We start from the raw sequence: 17,721 nt of genomic DNA, 5'->3' as shown, positions 1-17,721 counted from the left end.
CAATAAAGGTTGGGAAACACTGAACTTGAAGCTAACTTGTTTACTTACAGAGTCTGCCTGAAATCTGCTGAAGTTGTTTTTGTTAAAAACGGGTAGGTCCTTCAAGAAGTCCATCTGGGAACACACATGAATTAAGAGAGGCGTAATGACTGCAACGCGAGTGAGTCTCTTCTAGGTTTTGCGAGCTGTAGCTTGGAGTTCAGCAAAATAATTGGCAATATGTTGTATCCTGCTTTTGTTTTTAATATATACCTACTTATGGGAGTCGTTAATTACATATACATACTGTAGCTTGGAGAAATAGAAAAGGCGACATTCAACCTACCGTGTTCTTTTCTTGTAAACAGAGTTCACTGGACATGTTTGATGAAGATTTGAACGCTCTCTCATGTCTTTGAAGTGACCAGTACGTCCAAGGCAAGTCGCCATTGGCTGTCCGGAATGTCGTCAATTGACGCCATCTTCCTAATTTACATAAAAATGTTCTTTTTCTTTCCTTTCTGTCGAAAATGACGCGGGAGTTAGTTTGTTTTAAAAGACAAAGCTCCTCGACACAGTTAAATGCATGAGTGACAAGACCCTACATTTTTCCATAAGTTTGTTTATTTTATATTAGGTATCACATTGTGGTCCACACAAGTCTGTTTTAATGTTTGAAGTTCTTTTATTTTTTTTAACCTTTGTAACAAGGTCCGTAGGATGGTGTTGAAGTAGATTTTCCTGGACTGTTCTCATTGTCCGATATTTCAATATGTAGCTATATAAACAAAAGCATACAGGTGCAAACACAAATGTGCTTACATCTGTGCAATACAGCTACAAATTGTTAAATAGGCATATTTACATACACATATATAGATGCATATACTCTTTCAGACAATATTCCCGTTGACGCCTGATAATGACATTTACTGTCAAACGATAGTCAAGAATGACACACACCTACTCACACAGTACATAAAACTCTCAAATTTTTGTTACCGGCCACATTGTAGCTATGGTTTTACCTCAGTGGGCTGTTATTACTGTGAATCCAAAAATAAGTTTGATGGACTCATTATAGTATTACATATATACAACACATTGATGGATAACTAGGTTTGAAATCAGAAGTCAAGAATAATTGTTCAAGTTTGGGAACCAGAAAAAATGCTTATAATATCTGTTATTATTTATTACATATAATTTTCTTATATACTATAGCAATAATTATGGAAGTTGACACACATGATTTGCTTTCACAGGCCACATAAAACTATTTGGTGGGCCGGATCTGGCCTCCGGGCCTTGAGTTTGACACCATGTGAGCTTGCTAGCTGTGTTTAGCTAACTGTAAACTTGCTGATTGTGTTGAATTGATACACAACAACACATACTCTTCCACACAGTGGTCATGAATTCTATGAAAACACATTTTTTAGGTCTAAATCTAAGATAATACCTAGATGTTTGTTTTTTTGCAAGCAAAATACGTGGCGTAAGAGGTGATACTTATTAAACAGGATGTGAGTTCAACTTCAGTCTGTGTGTTCAACTAAATATATATTCCTGACAGTCACAGTTGATAAGAATAAAAGTTCCCCATCAAATTCCATTGAAAACGATTGACGGTCATTGGAAGTTTGGAGTAGTAATACAAAAACAAAAATATTGTCCATCCATCCATTTTCTGTACCGCTTATCCTCACTAGGGTCACGGGCGGGCTGGAACCTATCCCAGCTATCTACGGGCAAGAGGCGGGGTACACACTAAACTGGTCACCAGCCAATCGGAGGGCACATAGAAACAAATTACTCTGCATCTTTTTGCAAAATTGTCAAAAAAAAATAATAATGTACCGGCATTACCAGATAACTAGCAACCCTTTATTGCTCAGTGACTGTTTTTTGTCAATGTCTTTGTCTCAAAAGTGTTCTCTGTCAATTGACTGTCTGTTGTCGTAAGAGAACGGCTCCAACTACCGGAGACAAATTCCTTGTGTGTTTTTTGGACATACTTGGCAAATAAAGATGATTCTGATTTACACTCACATTGACACCTACGGGCAATTTAATAGTCTTCAATCGATCTACTATGCATGGTTTTGTGATGTGGGAGGAAATCGTAGTACCCGGAGAAAACCCACGCAGCCACGGGGAGAACATGCAAACTCCACACAGGCGAGGCCAGGATTTGAACCCTGGTACTCAGAACTGTGAGGCAGATGTGCTAACCAGTTGACCGCCGTGCCGCCCTGTTGGATTCACTGGAGAAGAATATCATAAATGATAATACACCAATATGAATGCACCCTTATACAGTTGGTTAAAAGCTTATTAGCTGCCTTAATGTTATATTGAAACATGTTTGTTTTAAGTTTAAATCAGCAATGTAGGCCCACTGGTCAATAAGCACTAAAGAAAATGGATGAATAGTTCATAATTAGAAGAAATTTGTGTTTTTTAGAGTGTAATTTAAGAAATCATTTATTGATTCAGGGACACATAACTTGGTGAAAGAACCCGCCCACAGTATTCAAAGCAATTACGACTCGTTTTGTGAAGGCCAGTTTCAATCCTCCCACCCATCACTCAGGACTGCCCAGCCCACACAGAGTATCACTCCTCCACACAATACACAAGTTCTTAAGGGCTTGCTGAACCCCTTCGGAATTACACAACCAGAAAGTCTTCAAAGTCTCGCTTTGCACCAACGAAATTCAATGCGAGAGCGATTTGCGTCCCTTCAACATCCGCCGCAGGAGCACCTCAATTCCGCCTCGTGTGCTGAGCCTTTTGATCCAGCCGTGGGTCCTCTTGCGTTTCAGGTTTTTGGGCTGATACTCAATTCCTCTTTTCCTCGTCCGCACTTGCTGATATTGCCATGGAAGCTGCCGCAAGACCCCCACGCCCTCGGCCGGGGAACAAATCTGATGATCCGCAGGAGCCCTCGGGACAAGCCAATTGCTAAAGAATCGGAGGTGAGACTTCCCATTTACTGCCAGGTTGGCTGTTGGGACGCTATTAGTGGGAAAATAAGAAAATCTATGAACATTCTTCATCATCAACATAATTTTGGCACATTTGTGTGTAATCATTGTTTTGGATTATACACTGGACACTGAGAGGCAAGAAATACAAATATAATGCAAAAATGTAAATTTAAACCTCAGTCCTTGTTCAAGAGTCTAAATTTTTAGGATTTGTTGTTTTTTGCTACTTTTGCTGCATGTTTTCTTTGACCAATATCAGTTCTTTTCATGAGAAGAAAATAGCAACTTATTTTTATTTTTAACATTTAAAGAGCCACTTTGTTTGCGCAATGCACAGACTGGAAAACTGCAAAAATGATTTTATTTATTGTCAGTGCCAGCTTTTGTTCTTCTATTGCTAAAAGCACAGTCTGAGATATGTAACGGATACGCTCAAACATTGATTACTACACTTTTTTTATTTTAATTAAGTAAAGTAAGAATATTACATGAAATTGCTTTATTGGCCAAAGATTTATAAATGATGCAATCTGGTAAAGAACATAAAAACTGCACTCATATTGTATGGCTCAATGCAATAAATAAGGAATTTAAAATAATTTATAGACAGAGATTGAAGAGGAACAATGTGATGTATACAGTATATAGTTATTACTATTTATTATTTAAGGACTGAGAAAATGACACAATCTGAACAAAATAAACTTGGGAAGTTTCATGACATTGCATTAACACAGCTGAAGTGGTCCAGGGTTAAAATGTAAGTTAATTGCGGTTATAATGTACAGCAATGTAGAACTGCACTACTGTAAATCCTAATGAGGAGTGTTTAATTAATTGTAACATTGTATTTATCCCAAAAAAGCTTCTACTCCAACCACAATAATAAACACAATGGTTACACAGATGCAACTAGCCATGCTCCTAGCCTCAAGCAAAGCTTGCTCGTTAAGTTAAGACGCAGATATCCGACATTTACGGGGGGCGGGGGGTTACGGGGGATTTGTTTTGTTACCTGTTTAAGTGAGGTATTCCGCGCAAACGGGAAAAAGACGTGAGTATATTATTCATTGTGGTAAACTGGCAGAGTTGCAGAGGCCGTGTGCAAGGTTGAAAGTCAGAGCTCTTCTTCTACTTTGGGCTGTGCTTTGCGGAAGTTGAGTATTCACGTTGTTGGTGCGAGGGCGACACCTGCTGCTCCGGGTGCACCACTGCATATGCAACAGCAACAGCTCCTCAATAAACAGATACTACTTATCTAAATGTTTGTTGAAATAAATAAATACATGAATAAATAAAGTACAGACTGGAAAAATAAAAATAAAAAGACTCGAGGTCAACTTGATTATGCTGGCAAAATTTAGCTTGCAGCACTTTACTGTTTTTATTCTTTTCTTCTTAGTACGATCACTATGCAAGTCAATAAGTAAGGGAACCTGTTTCGTGTGCAGACTGCAGAGAAGTTTTTGTTTCCGTAGTGTCAAGTTATAAAAACAGGTAGCGGATAAAAGTCACAGCACAAATATTTTTTTTTATTTGGTACTTGAATACATTTCAGAGTGGGTACTTTAAAAAAAACAAAAAAAACTTTTACTTAAGTAAAGGACTTGAATCATTACTTCTGCTTTTGGCAAAGTCTTTTTTTTTTTACACACATATCTGTATTTCTATTGATGTACAGAATGTGAGTACATTTTCCACCTTGTGTAAGTGAGCACAATGTATTTGTGGTCTTTTGCCACCTATTAAAGAGTAAAATTTTGCTTGTTACTAGTGTCGCTTCTTTACACAAGTATCTATATTTCTACTTTTGTACAAAAAGTGAATAATCTTTTGCTACCTCTGATGGATTCGAATAAGTAGGTCTACTTCTACTTTCACGAGTCTCTTTTTATATATAAAAAAGGAGAACTACAGTGCGTGAGAGTATAATTTCCACCTCTGAGTAAAGTACAAATACCTGGAAAATTTACTTAAGTACACCAACCAAGTATTTGTACATTATTACTTAGCTCCGCTGGAGTTGAGACAACATATGAGGGCCAACAAAGCCCCGTATCGCTGTTTCCAAACGAAAGGTAATTTAAGTGCTGCAGATATTAAAATAAATATTTATTGATGAGACACCGGAATTATCATTTCGAATCGATCAGGTGTTCATTTGTAAATTTCCCAAACCAGTAGCCTTATGGCGGCTCTGCATTTTCCTCCGAGTCCTTTTCTGTGACCTGCAGGAAGGCTTCTGCGCTGCTTTGCCCAGCCTTGGCAACAAGGACACAACGGTCTCCCATTGGCCACAGCCGAGCACTCGTATCGCTCCTATTGGCTTTTTTAGCTGCCACTCAGGAGTGAAGCTGGCCCTGCGCAGAGAAGGGCAACAGGGCTGGGTGGTACTTCTTCTGCCTTGGTGCGCAGTGACTGATGCTGAGAGCGAAGGGGGGGGGGGGGGGGAACCTAAAAAATTTTTTCGTGATGAGCATTTTATCCCAATTCACACTGGACCTTTTTATGCATGCACGCTCGTCATTTTATAGTCTTGTTAGGGTGCTGATGGGGGCTTTTTTGACTGTTTTGCAGCATCAAATGCATGGTTTTGTCGGACCTCGGCGGTCATCTGGTTGACTTCTAAACACCTTCATCAAGCTGTGGAGCAGGTAAGAACACAGTATATCATATCGTCATGTATAATAATAAGGCTGTCCAATTCTGTGCAGTAAACGTCATCCGCAACAGTAAACAGTGCAGGTATTTTCTCTGTAGTGGCTCAAAAAACAATAGCTACATATATCAATCAATCATTTAAAAAGTAAAATAAAGGCCTGCACGCTATGATGTGGAATGTGGCCTTTAAATCTTCATAATGCAGTGCTATCATACAAAGTGCAGTGAAATGAACGATATAAGCGACTGCCTGCGTTTGTTGTATGCGACTTGGAGGTGATGTTGTTGTTGAGTCATCATTGTCGTGCACATTTAACACGATTGCTGCAAGATTTTTGGCACCAGTAAGAAGTAGGTTACGCATTTTACTGTAAGTGTGCAAAATTGGTGTCAAAATGCGCCACGCTGCAACATGTGTTTCCATCCATGCTGGAATAATATATATATATATATATATATATATATATATATATATATATATATATATATATATATATATATATATATATATATATATTATATTTAAAGAAGAGGAACAGCACACGGCGTACCAGCTGGCAGACATCATGCAGTGAAGACAGCGCATCGTTCAGTCGTGTTTGTTTTGAGGGTTGATGAGTGGGATTCTGTATTATTGAGAGTAGGTCAGCAGGGTAGTTGCATTTCGATGACATTTTGCTGCCTGCTGGGTACATTTTGGAGGTGATCTGATGTGACACACTGCAGACAACAGGACCTCATTCTGTGCATGTCTACAAATGATATAAATGGAATTACAAAACAATAATACATGCGTATTTTGTTGCTTATGCATTAAAGGCAATCTGCATATATTTACTGAATAGCACTGACCGTCACACATACATTGATAAGTAAAGCTACACAATACAAATGAGCAGCAATCGACGTTTACAAACATAGGCGCCTTGAGATACAAGTTTCATATGTTCTATGACCACGCTCGTAACTCAAACGAATCTTAAATCATCTTTGAAAATGAAATGAAAGGAAATGCCATTATTTGTGTTCCAGCCAAAAAAAAACAAAATGTTTTTTAATGTGTTTTTAAATAAGGGAAATAGCACATACTAAAAATAATACAACTAAATAGAATGTAAAGATTTCAACAGTTTATGCTGGCATATAGTTGTTATCCTCTGTGAAAAATGACAATATTATTGCAGATTACCGACTCACAGTAGTTTTGAAACTCTTGTACTGCCCGAGGTGGCTAAGTCACACACACCAGCGTGAGTGGCAATTACAAACCCCAATTCTATTGAAGTTGGCATGTGTAAAGCATAAAAAGGACAATACATCCATCCATCCATCCATTTTCCATACCGCTTATCCTCACTAATGATTTGCGAATCCATCCATCCATCCATTTTCTGAGCCGCTTCTCCTCACTAGGGTCGCGGGCGTGTTGTAGCCTATCCCATCTATCATCGGGCAGGAGGCGGGGTACACCCTGAACTGGTTGCCAGCCAATCGCGGGGCACATACAAATAAACAACCTTTCGCACTCACATTCACACCTACGGGCAATTTAGAGTCCCCCATTAATACATGTTTTTGGGATGTGGGAGTAAACCGGAGTGCCCGTAGAAAACCCACACAGGCACGGAGAGAACATGCAAACTCCACACAGGCGGGGCCGGGGATTGAACCCCGTTCCTCAGAACTGTGAGGCAGACGCTCTAACCAGTCGTCCAACGTGGCGCCGATTTGCGAATCCTTTCAACCTATATTTAAATTAATTGAATACACTACAAGGAAGCCATTAATGTTCTAACTGATTAATTTATGTTTTTTTGCAAATATTCTCTCATTTTGAATTTGATGTCTCCAACACATTCTCAAAAAGCTGGGACAGGGGCAACAAAAGACTGGCAAAGTTGAGGAATGCTCAAAAAACACGTTTGGAACATTCCACAGTTGAACAGTTTAATTGGAAGCAGGTGAGTGTCATGATTAGGTATAAAATGAGCATCCCTGAAATGCGCAGTTGTTCACAGGCAAGGATGTGATGAGGTTCACCACTTTGTGAACAACTACATGAGCAAATAGTCCAACAGTTCAAGAACAACATTTCTCAATTGCAATTGCAAGAAAATTTTGGGATTTCATCATCTACGGTCCATAATAACATCAAACGATTCAGAGAATCTGGAGAAATCTCAGCATGTAAGCTGCAAGCCCGAAAACCAACATTGAATACCCATGACTTTTGATCACTCAGGTGGCACTGCATTTAAAACAGGCATCATTATGTAAAGGATATTACCACACGGTATCAGGAACACTTCAGAAAACCATTATCAGTTAACATAGTTCATCGCTACATCTACAAATGCAAGTTAAAACTCTACCATGCAAAGCGAAAGCGGTATATCAACAACACCCATAAACACTGCCGGCTTCTCTGGGCCCGAGCTCATCTGAGATGTGGAAAAGTGGAAAAGTGTGCTGTCGTGATCCACATTTCAAATTGTTTTTGAAAATTATGCACGTCATATCCTCCCAGACAAAGTGGAAAAAGACCATCTAGACTGTTATCAGCATAAAGTTCAAAAGCCATCATGCGTGATGGTATGGGGGTGTGTTAGGGCCCATGGCATGGGTAACTTGCACTTCTGTGAAGGCACCATTAATGCTGAAAGGTACATACAGGTTTTGGAGCAACATATGCTGCCTTTTTCAGGGGCATCCCTCCTTATTTCAGCAAGACAATGCCAAGCCGCATTCTGCACGTGTTACAACATCATGGCTGTACGAGTACTAGAATGGCCTGCCAGCACTGCTTCCAGTGTGGCGCATTATGAAGCACAAAATACGACAATGGAGACCCAGGACCGTTGAGCAACTGAAGTTGTACATCAAGCAAGAATGGGAAAGAATTCCACTGACAAACCTTCAACAATTAGTGTCCTCAGTTCCCAAATGCTTACTGAGTGTTGTTAAAAGGAAAGGTGATGCAACAACGTGGTAAACATGTCTCTGTTCTAGCTGTTTTGGAACATGTTGCAGCCATCAAATTCAAAATGAATGAATATTTGCCAAAAATAAATAGATAACGTTTATCAGTTTAAACATTAAATATATTGTCTTTGTAGCGTATCCAATTTAATATAAGTTGAAAATGATTTGCAAATCATTGTATTCTGTTTTATTTTAATATAATAGAAATGCATGTGCACATATTTATGCTTTTTCTTGGTCACAATGCCAGCTTGCTGGCCCACAATGACTCCAGCATTTTTCTGCCCTCTGATTGGTTAGTTAGAGCAAAACTTATCACAGACAAGCTTGATAAGCAAAATATGTCCGTAGCGATCTGCTGACATGAATACGTTTTCTAATCAGAATATCTGGTGAATATAATAATAATAATAATAATAATAATAATAATAATAATAATAATAATAATAATAATAATAATAATAATAATAATAATAATAATAATAGGCGGCACGGTGGCCGACTGGTTAGAGCGTCAGCCTCACAGTTCTGAGAAGCCGGGTTCAATCCCCGGCCCCGCCTGTGTGGAGTTTGCATGTTCTCCCCGTGCCTGCGTGGGTTTTCTCCGGGCACTCCGGTTTCCTCCCACATACCAAAAACATGCATCAATTGGAGACTCTAAATTGCCCGTAGGCATGACTGTGAGTGCGAATGGTTGTTTGTTTCTATGTGCCCTGCGATTGGCTGGCAACCAGTTCAGGGTGTACCCCGCCTCCTGCCCGATGACAGTTGGGATAGGCTCCCGCACGCCCGCGACCCCAGTGAGGAGAAGCGGCTCAGAAAATGGATGGATGGATAATAATAATAATGCATGTTTTGTTTTGTATGTTTTTGACATGCGCTTAGATAAATAACGATTGTGAACCACTCCAGATGATGTACGTGGTGTTGTTGCTTGCTTTTATACTGTGCTTTCTGTATAGTGTCAATGGTTTCTATAATTACGATGTTGTAGTGGTGGTATTAAGAGGTGGAATAAGCCCCCACTGAATGCCCAAGTACCAAATGGACAGCCTTACTAATGATGTTTTTGATTCAATTCATCACAATCATAATGTGTATACTAAAGGAAATGAAAATTAAATTACATTTTGTGTTTTATACAGATGGTAGTTTCAATAAGAATGCTCTATTAGAATTTCCCTTCGCTGATTCGGTTACTTGGAAACAAAAGATGTGACTCTTCTCGTTGTTTCCTAGAGACAGTAAGAGTGTGTTTATGTAATACATGAAAGCAACACCTTACTTGCATGTACATCTACACATATCAAGTTACAGGCAGCTATTTGTCTCTCTTCATCAACCGAAACTATGGAAAGTTTTGTCTTATTGTGTTACTATACATACTGTATGCATGGCCCATGAATGGTATATCCAATCCATTGTTGTCAGGGTAACCGGGGGTAACCTTTTTACTAAATTTAGAAGGGTCGACATGTGTCCGTTTTGTCAAATAATGACTGAGGCGCATGGTCAGATTTTGGATTTACAGTCCTCGATGTATTTACTGACATATTAACAAATATATAACTAAGGTATGGCAAAAGTAACAGGCTTGAGAGGGTAGTCTACATCATGTTCGGCTCCTGAAGAAGACTGAAGATCTTCGTACTGTTCTCTTTTAGCTTCGTACTGTTTTCTCTTTTATCGTTGCTTTGTTGCCTCAGCTTGTGCGCCTATGGGCGACCTCCTCACCTTTGATCTCTGTTCCTGCAAACAAACACACATCTTTGCCCGTAAACAGATGCTTCGACCCCTACAATCTTTTACGGCCTGTTACACCCTCTTTACAAGCTTCACCAAAAATGAAATGTTAATTGAGCAATAAACCTATGACTATCACTATCTCCCTGTGTAGTTTTACTCTTTATGAAAGCATAACTAAATAGTTATGTAAGGCAAACTAAATAGTAAATACAGTAAACTGATTATATTTAGCATCAGCAAAACCATGTGGAAAAAAGTAAATGCTGTCCATGCCAGAGGGAAGTGTTGATAATAGCAAGTGACAGTCCAGCATGTGAATGTTGAGTCTTCATTGACAATGGTGACGTGCAAAACCAGTCTCATGGAACTGTTGTCTCTTTGCCAATTGGGAAGATTTTTGTACTGAGGTGAGTGTAATAAATGGGCTTTTTGGAGGCTGGGCAAAAGTTTGTGGTGAATTTTGGAGGCTCAAATAAAAGATTTGAATTGTCAATGACAGCCGAAAACAATTTGGCTAAAAATGCACTAAAAATAGCTTCAACCAACATAGTAAATTGGTACGGCATCCATTTCCATTTCCAAGTCTGTAGTTACCTTATGTGGTGTCTATAGCCCTTTAAAGCCATGTTTGGATCTGCGAAGGCTTGACTTGAGTTTACAAAATTAAGAAACAAGAAAACAAACATTTTCCACAAGCAACACTCAAAATTGTATTCATCTTTGACAAGAATTCAGTATGACCTTTATTGATAATCGGACTGTAGTAATTGGTATCATGGAATTATTGTCGTAGTGACTCGACTAAGGGACTAAGATATTTGCATGTCAGGGAAGAGCTAAGTTTAGTATGGGTTGTTAGGAGAAGTTAGGGAGAGTCTTCGTCCCATGTGTATGTAGACGTGCATTTTTCTTCAAAATTAAATCTGTGAGAGATTTATTTTAAAGGGTAACATAAATAGTAATTGCATTTATGAAACCATTTTATTTCTATACATTCTCTGTATTAGTTTATGTTTCTATTCAGTATTTTTCACAAGCATCATGTGCGGTTTATCGTGTTTGCAGGAAGTCACTATGCTGACCACCATCACAGAAGGAATTCTTTGCTGCCTAACTGGGAAAGCCGCCCGTCTCGTTTTGCCCTTGGAGTCGACGGAGCCATCCGATGGTTTCGAGTTTGTGGAGGTGAAACCCGGACGAGTCTTGCGAGTGCGGCACATCGTCCCCGAGCGCCAGCCTGTTGTAAACGACGAGCATGTCGCGGCCGGGGAGCAGAAGGCCGCTGATCACGACGAGAATAAAAATGACAGCAGCGGCGGCGGTGTCCACTGCAAGAGAAAGATCACGGTGTATCGCAACGGCCAGCTGGTGATTGAGAATCTTGGTGACGTTTTGCACTCTGAGATCCTTCAGTGTCAGGATGGCGATTTGGAACCATGCAGTACTGTAGAGGTGGAGCTGGCTGACTATAAAGAATTGGCCTCTTCTCCAGACCCCAACCCTGTTCCCCCTCCTGTTCCTCCACCTCCTGGTGAGCAAAAGCCCGCCCCGCCTCCTCGCCGCCGACGCCGGAAGCCCAAGCGCACTGTGCTGATCGACTCCAAGAGGCTGATCTCCAGCTGCAAGGGGACGCACTCAGACGTGGCGCTGTTCTTCGTGCACGGTGTTGGAGGCTCGTTGGACATATGGAGCAGCCAGTTGGACTTCTTCTCTCGACTGGGCTATGAGGTCATCGCACCGGACTTGGCGGGGCATGGAGCCAGCACAGCCCCGCAGATAGCAGCAGCTTACACTTTTTACGCCCTGGCGGAGGACCTGCGTGCCATCTTCAAGAGATATGCTCGTAAACGCAACATTCTCATTGGACACTCTTATGGGTGAGTGATTGACGATTTTGAACCAATTTAGAACGAAGTACAGTCAAGCCCGGCAGTAAACGGTTGGCTCCAGTTGATGAATGTAAACATCCACGGCAGTGAATGAGTAAATATGATGAAGTAAAATATAAAGGGTGCTGGATAAGTTTGAAAATGGAACCATAAAATGGAACCTTGCTGAAGGTGTCTGACCCCTGAAAGTGATTGCTTTGCTTCATTTCAAACCAGATTGATTTCAGGCGTTAACATCTCGATGCTATGTCCTACAGAGTGTCGTTTTGCACATTCCTGGCCCACGAATATCCTGACCTCGTCCACAAGGTGGTTATGATCAATGGAGGAGGTCCCACAGCCTTGGAGCCCAGCCTCTGTTCCATCTTCCAACTGCCATCGTGTGTCCTCCACTGTCTGTCCCCTTGTCTGGCCTGGAGTTTCCTCAAGTAAGTTCATAGGCACCAACATTAGACAAGATTACAAAGCAGGGACGCTAGAAATGTTGGAGTTTTATTTTACTTCTTTAGCTTCCACACATACAGTATAGCTTTTGCGTGTTACGTCAAATCGCACATCCAAGTACAGCGGATACATAACCATTTTTAACATCTTAAGCAAAATGTAAGAGGCCTAACGGATGACGAGGAAAAAATCCCTATGTGTGTTGTCACTGCTCTTATAGTGTGATGTATTTAAGATGACCAACACAGTCGGGATGTGTGTATAGTGAAACCCCACCTATTGGTGGTTCGCTATTCACAAATTTACTGTTTTGCCTGTTTTCAAATGTTTATGCTCTTTCTATTACACCCTAATATGCTACAATATGAGGTCAAAGCCATGGCTAACAGGAAGATCGTCATTGGTATCAAGGAAATATTGTGGAGGTGATACATCTCGACTGAGAGACTAATAGATTGCTATGTTGGGGAGGAGCTAAATTTAGTCTGGGTTGTTAGCAGTGATGAGAATTGATAAAACTTTAGAGGTTCAGATTTCATTATCGATACTGCTTATCAATCTGATTCCTTATTGATTTTCATTGGGTGAAGGAATGAAATAATACACCTGACATGATATCATTGATGTCATTATCAATAAATAGATCATTATATGATATGATAATACAAAATTGCTGTGCACTATGGACACATTTTTAATGTATATCCCGATATAATATATTTACCTCAATTTTCGCTGATCTTTTCTCCATTTATTTATAAAACACATTTTCAATCGAAAAATAATGAAAAGGACAAAGGATACATAAACAATACATCCACTTTCTTTACCGCTTATCCTCACTAGGGTCGTGGGCGTGCTGAAGCCTATCCCAGCTATCTTCGGGCGGGAGGCGGTGTACACCCTGAACCAGTCGCCAGCCAATCGCAGGGCTCATAGAAACAAACAACCATTCGCACTCACATTCACACCTACGGGGAATTTAGAGTCTTCAATCAACCTACCATGCATGTTTTTTGCGATGTGGGAGGAAACCGGAGTGCCCGGAGAAAACCCACCCAGGCACGGGGACAACATGCAAACTCCACACAGGCGTGGCCGAGATTTGAATCCCGGGCCCCAGAACTGTGAGGCAGATGTGCTAACCAGTTGTTAAATATTATGTGAAAATATTAATGTAGGTAATTATAAACATTTATGGGAGATAAGATTTTTTTGTTATTAGTGGCGTGGGTGTTCACTATACAACGTTTAAGGAAGCACACATTTTGGGTTCAGTTTGAAACACACAAATAAATCATATTTCAGTTAATTTATCATAAGACAAGAACACCTCTTTAGCAATTTCTCAATCTGTTTGATTTGGAGGGGTGTGAATGCTGGATTTGGTTGCCAGGTCATCAAATCTAATTCCAATTAATTTTATTTTATTTTTTTCAAATTTAAGAGCTGGATTTGCCCATCAGGGTGCCAAAGAAAAGCAGCTGTTGAAGCAGGGTAACGCCTTCAATGTGTCTCCATTTGTACTGCGTGCTATGATGAGCGGCCAATACTGGCCTGAGGGCGATGAGGTTTACCATGCTGAGCTCACTGTGCCCATCCTTCTGGTTCATGGCATGTGTGACAAGTTTGTGCCCATGGACGAGGACCAGCGCATGGCGGAGGTAAATTGTGTCTACATACACTAGTATTATTGGGTTATTATTACGTATTATTGGGATATTGGGCTTTTGGGTGAAATTTCAAAATGAAGCTAAAATGCACTGTAACCTTTACAGGTGAACTTAATTTGACCTTCTCTAAACTTGTTTTAACTTTTTGTGAGTAGTGTATTATTTGCATGTAAAATAACCTTGATTACTATGGTTCTTTGCATTAATGTTGTCTCCCTTCTTAGATCCTCCTGTTTGCCTTCCTAAAAGTCATCGAGGAAGGAAGTCACATGGTGATGATGGAGTGTCCCGACACTGTCAACACGCTCCTTCACGAGTTCTTTCTATGGGAGCCCGACGTGTCCGGAAAAGTCTCCAGCAAGACAGACACCGAGAAGTCCATCGCATTCAGTGACACTCTTCACACGCTGAGAATCAACAAGTCCATGGACAAATAACCAACAAGGAATTGAGGATCTTGTCACAGAATTAAGCAGACTGCCTTTTTGTGGCTGTCATCAAAATATTCTTCAGGCTGTTTCCGGGCTGAGAGCTGTTACATAAAAGGCCACATCTCGAGGATGAGGGCGGCCGCTAGTGCTCTGAGATAAAACTGGAATACTGGCACGCTGCCAACCGGAGAACAATAATTGGACATCAAGATGAGATGAACTGATGCAAATATGAAATCGATGTGCGTTTTTACTTATTCCTATTTTTGTGCAAACAAGCAGAGGTCAAAACCACTGTTGCAAGTCATGAAAGTGTGTTGTGTTTCTCGGAAAGAACTACAACATACAAAAAGTCATGAAATGTGTGGATTTCCTTGCCTGCGTCTTTTATATTGAGTGAAATGCTGCAAATGCAAAGATTATCTACTAAACATTGACTCAAATTTACATTTACAGTATGTCCAGTGGAATTCCTGGATGGACGGTTCTGGGATTGGGACTGAAAGATATGCAACACTTACTTACTAGTACAGAAAAACCCAGACATATATTATAACTCATATACTAAACGGTGTATGATATTTTTTTATCCAAGACTCACAGAGCTGTTGCTGTTTAAATTGGTCTAATTTCCACATATCACTGTTGGGTGGAAACCTATGACTAAATTTGGTCAATTTCATATTTTTCCACAAATCGATACTATTGGTCAGTCCTCACGTGGGTCTGTTATTTTCACAAATTATTAACCAATATTAAGTGTTGAAAATAGTGTGCACTCTTACAATGTTTAATAACTAAAATAAAATATGCTGTTCTTTAATTTCCTGAAAAAATAATGGTTTTGCCAGGATTATGTCTGACAGCAACAACCAAAAAGCTATGTGTGTATATGGTATTGACCACATAGTTGCATGAATATTTAGTCGGGATATACAAAACATGCTGTATATACATAAACAAATATAAACAAATTAATTTCTTCAGTATTTCATATTATACAAAAGGATATCCAAAGGATCTAAAGGAAAGTACAGGGCACAAGAACTAGATTATAGTCTTAGCCCATGCATTTCCTCTTGAATCAGATTGTGTCCCTCTGTGTAAATGTACAGTTGTGCCTTGACATAATGAGATAGGAGCTATCATTTGGCTGTTTGTTTTTGTTTATTTTTTTCTTTGACTTGCAAGCAATAATTTGAGATACGAGCACTGTATGGTGACAGTGAACTCAACTCACTTCACAACAAGCAGAAGTTTGACATACAATATACAGTCCTGATACAATATACAGTTCTTCAAAAAAGAGGCTTCAAGCAGTTTAATGTCACTCCCACATTTACTGTCAAACTAAACATAAAACAAAGAGAAATACATATTGGGTATTTAACAACTGCTCGTTAGAATGGGCAACACCATAAATGGTGTTACAAAGCTTTAAGCAACAGCTATTTAAACCCAAATGGTGCATCAACCCACGGAGGCAGACAAAATAATGCTCACGGGCATATATTCTTTATCCTCTGTGAAGAACAACTAATACTACTGCGGCTTACTGAGAAGCTGTAACTGTCTCCATGTATATCTGTATGTGTGTAATATACTGCCCCCATCTGGCCAAGTCGCACACACCAGATGGAGCAGCAATATAACAATACTCACGGGCATATATTCTTTATCCTCTGCGACGAACAACTAATATTACTGCGGCCTACTGAGAACCTGTGACAGTCTCTGTATGTATTGTTGAAGAAATGTGGGCTGTTCCTATTCCCCCAGGGCCGAAGCCCCAAAATTACAAGTGTCTGTCTGTAATACACTGTCCCCAGATGGCCAAGGCGCATACACCAGATGGAGCAGCAATATATGGAACGGATTATTGACATTTCCATTTATTTCAATGGGGAACAGTGATTTGAGATACCAATGTTTGGAATTAACGGAACAAATTAAACTTGCATCTCAAGGCACCACTGTACTGAAATTATTATTATTATTCTGAAATATCACAAGCTTCCGTGGTCATCTAATTTGTAATCGTAACGATCGCTTTAAGATCTTGTGTCTTTTCGGGGACGAACGCAAACTCTCCAGTCCACCCAGTTGGTGGCAAGAAGGAAGAATGATCTCAGCATTTTAGTCACTCAAAGACATTCATTCGTGGGTGTTGCCTTGTCTCATAGTGGGACAGTTAAGTACGAGTTAAAGCACAGTCTTTTATGATCGCCGCTGAGAGTGAGTTATACCAGAAGGTGTAAAATGATGGTTTTAAAACTGGTTGTACAGTGCTTCAAATCAAATACAAGTCAACCAAAACAAAACTTGCTTCTCTTTAAAAGATGGACTCACACAATGCTGCTCTGTTATACAGTACAGTATATGCATTTTGAAAAAGAGTGGATGCAACAAGGATAGTTTTATAAAACTAGAGTAAAATGGAACCGAGAGGAACTAAATTAACCCAGCATTGATGCCTCTAAATATTACATCATCTCTATATGGACTTCTCCAAAAAAACAACAATGCTACTGATGTAATGTTCTGTGCTAAATGTCTATTTTGATGTTAAAGGTCAGTAAAACTGTATGGACTACAGGGTGCACATGTATTTCCTCCTCTGCTACAAGTGTGCATACTTATTGTCAAGTGATTCAGTGTGCTCTATCTTCTTGTGATAAACAAAATGTGTTATGTTATTATTGAATTTATTCATGAGAGTCATAAGACATGCACTGCTTGAATGTGGATGCATATAACAGCATATAGCCATTCCACACCGTCGGAGTCACTGTATGAATGTGCCTTTTCTGGCATGAAATAAAAACAGATGTTCAAAGTATTGGGTGTTTCTGTTCTATTGCTTTTGTGTAGCTGTGATAGATAGATAGATAGATAGATAGATAGATAGATAGATAGATAGATA

At 39.8% G+C, this 17,721-nt stretch overlaps 2 protein-coding genes across 2 annotated transcripts; one reads left to right on the top strand and one right to left on the bottom strand.

The window, feature by feature from the left end:
* Positions 1–2,448: 2,448 nt before the first annotated feature.
* mrpl34 (mitochondrial ribosomal protein L34) lies at positions 2,449–4,149 on the bottom strand. Its single transcript, XM_061797776.1, has 2 exons — positions 3,988–4,149; positions 2,449–3,000 (listed from the first exon to the last, which is right to left on the bottom strand). The coding sequence occupies exons 1-2, from the start codon at positions 4,041–4,043 to the stop codon at positions 2,700–2,702; spliced, it is 357 nt and encodes a 118-aa protein (XP_061653760.1). The 5' UTR covers positions 4,044–4,149; the 3' UTR covers positions 2,449–2,699.
* A 1,276-nt stretch (positions 4,150–5,425) lies between these two features.
* abhd8a (abhydrolase domain containing 8a) lies at positions 5,426–17,637 on the top strand. Its single transcript, XM_061798122.1, has 5 exons — positions 5,426–5,626; positions 11,427–12,238; positions 12,508–12,678; positions 14,142–14,358; positions 14,592–17,637. The coding sequence occupies exons 2-5, from the start codon at positions 11,436–11,438 to the stop codon at positions 14,802–14,804; spliced, it is 1,404 nt and encodes a 467-aa protein (XP_061654106.1). The 5' UTR covers positions 5,426–5,626; positions 11,427–11,435; the 3' UTR covers positions 14,805–17,637.
* The last annotated feature ends 84 nt before the right edge of the window (positions 17,638–17,721 follow it).

The sequence above is a fragment of the Phyllopteryx taeniolatus genome, chromosome 14 (genome assembly GCF_024500385.1).
Source record: "Phyllopteryx taeniolatus isolate TA_2022b chromosome 14, UOR_Ptae_1.2, whole genome shotgun sequence".
Lineage (NCBI taxonomy): Eukaryota > Metazoa > Chordata > Actinopteri > Syngnathiformes > Syngnathidae > Phyllopteryx > Phyllopteryx taeniolatus.
Note: the sequence above shows the minus strand (reverse complement) of the source record. Positions and strands in the feature narration are given on the sequence as shown.

Bases quoted from the DNA above. Each gene is read 5' to 3' on its own strand.
- mrpl34 (XM_061797776.1), bottom strand. From the start codon at position 4,043: ATGAATAATATACTCACGTCTTTTTCCCGTTTGCGCGGAATACCTCAC. The intron at 3,001-3,987 runs GTAACAAAACAA...TCCCACTAATAG, and splicing joins GGAATACCTCACTTAAACAG to CGTCCCAACAGCCAACCTGG.
- abhd8a (XM_061798122.1), top strand. From the start codon at position 11,436: ATGCTGACCACCATCACAGAAGGAATTCTTTGCTGCCTAACTGGGAAA. The intron at 12,239-12,507 runs GTGAGTGATTGA...TATGTCCTACAG, and splicing joins CTCATTGGACACTCTTATGG to AGTGTCGTTTTGCACATTCC. The intron at 14,359-14,591 runs GTAAATTGTGTC...CTCCCTTCTTAG, and splicing joins AGGACCAGCGCATGGCGGAG to ATCCTCCTGTTTGCCTTCCT.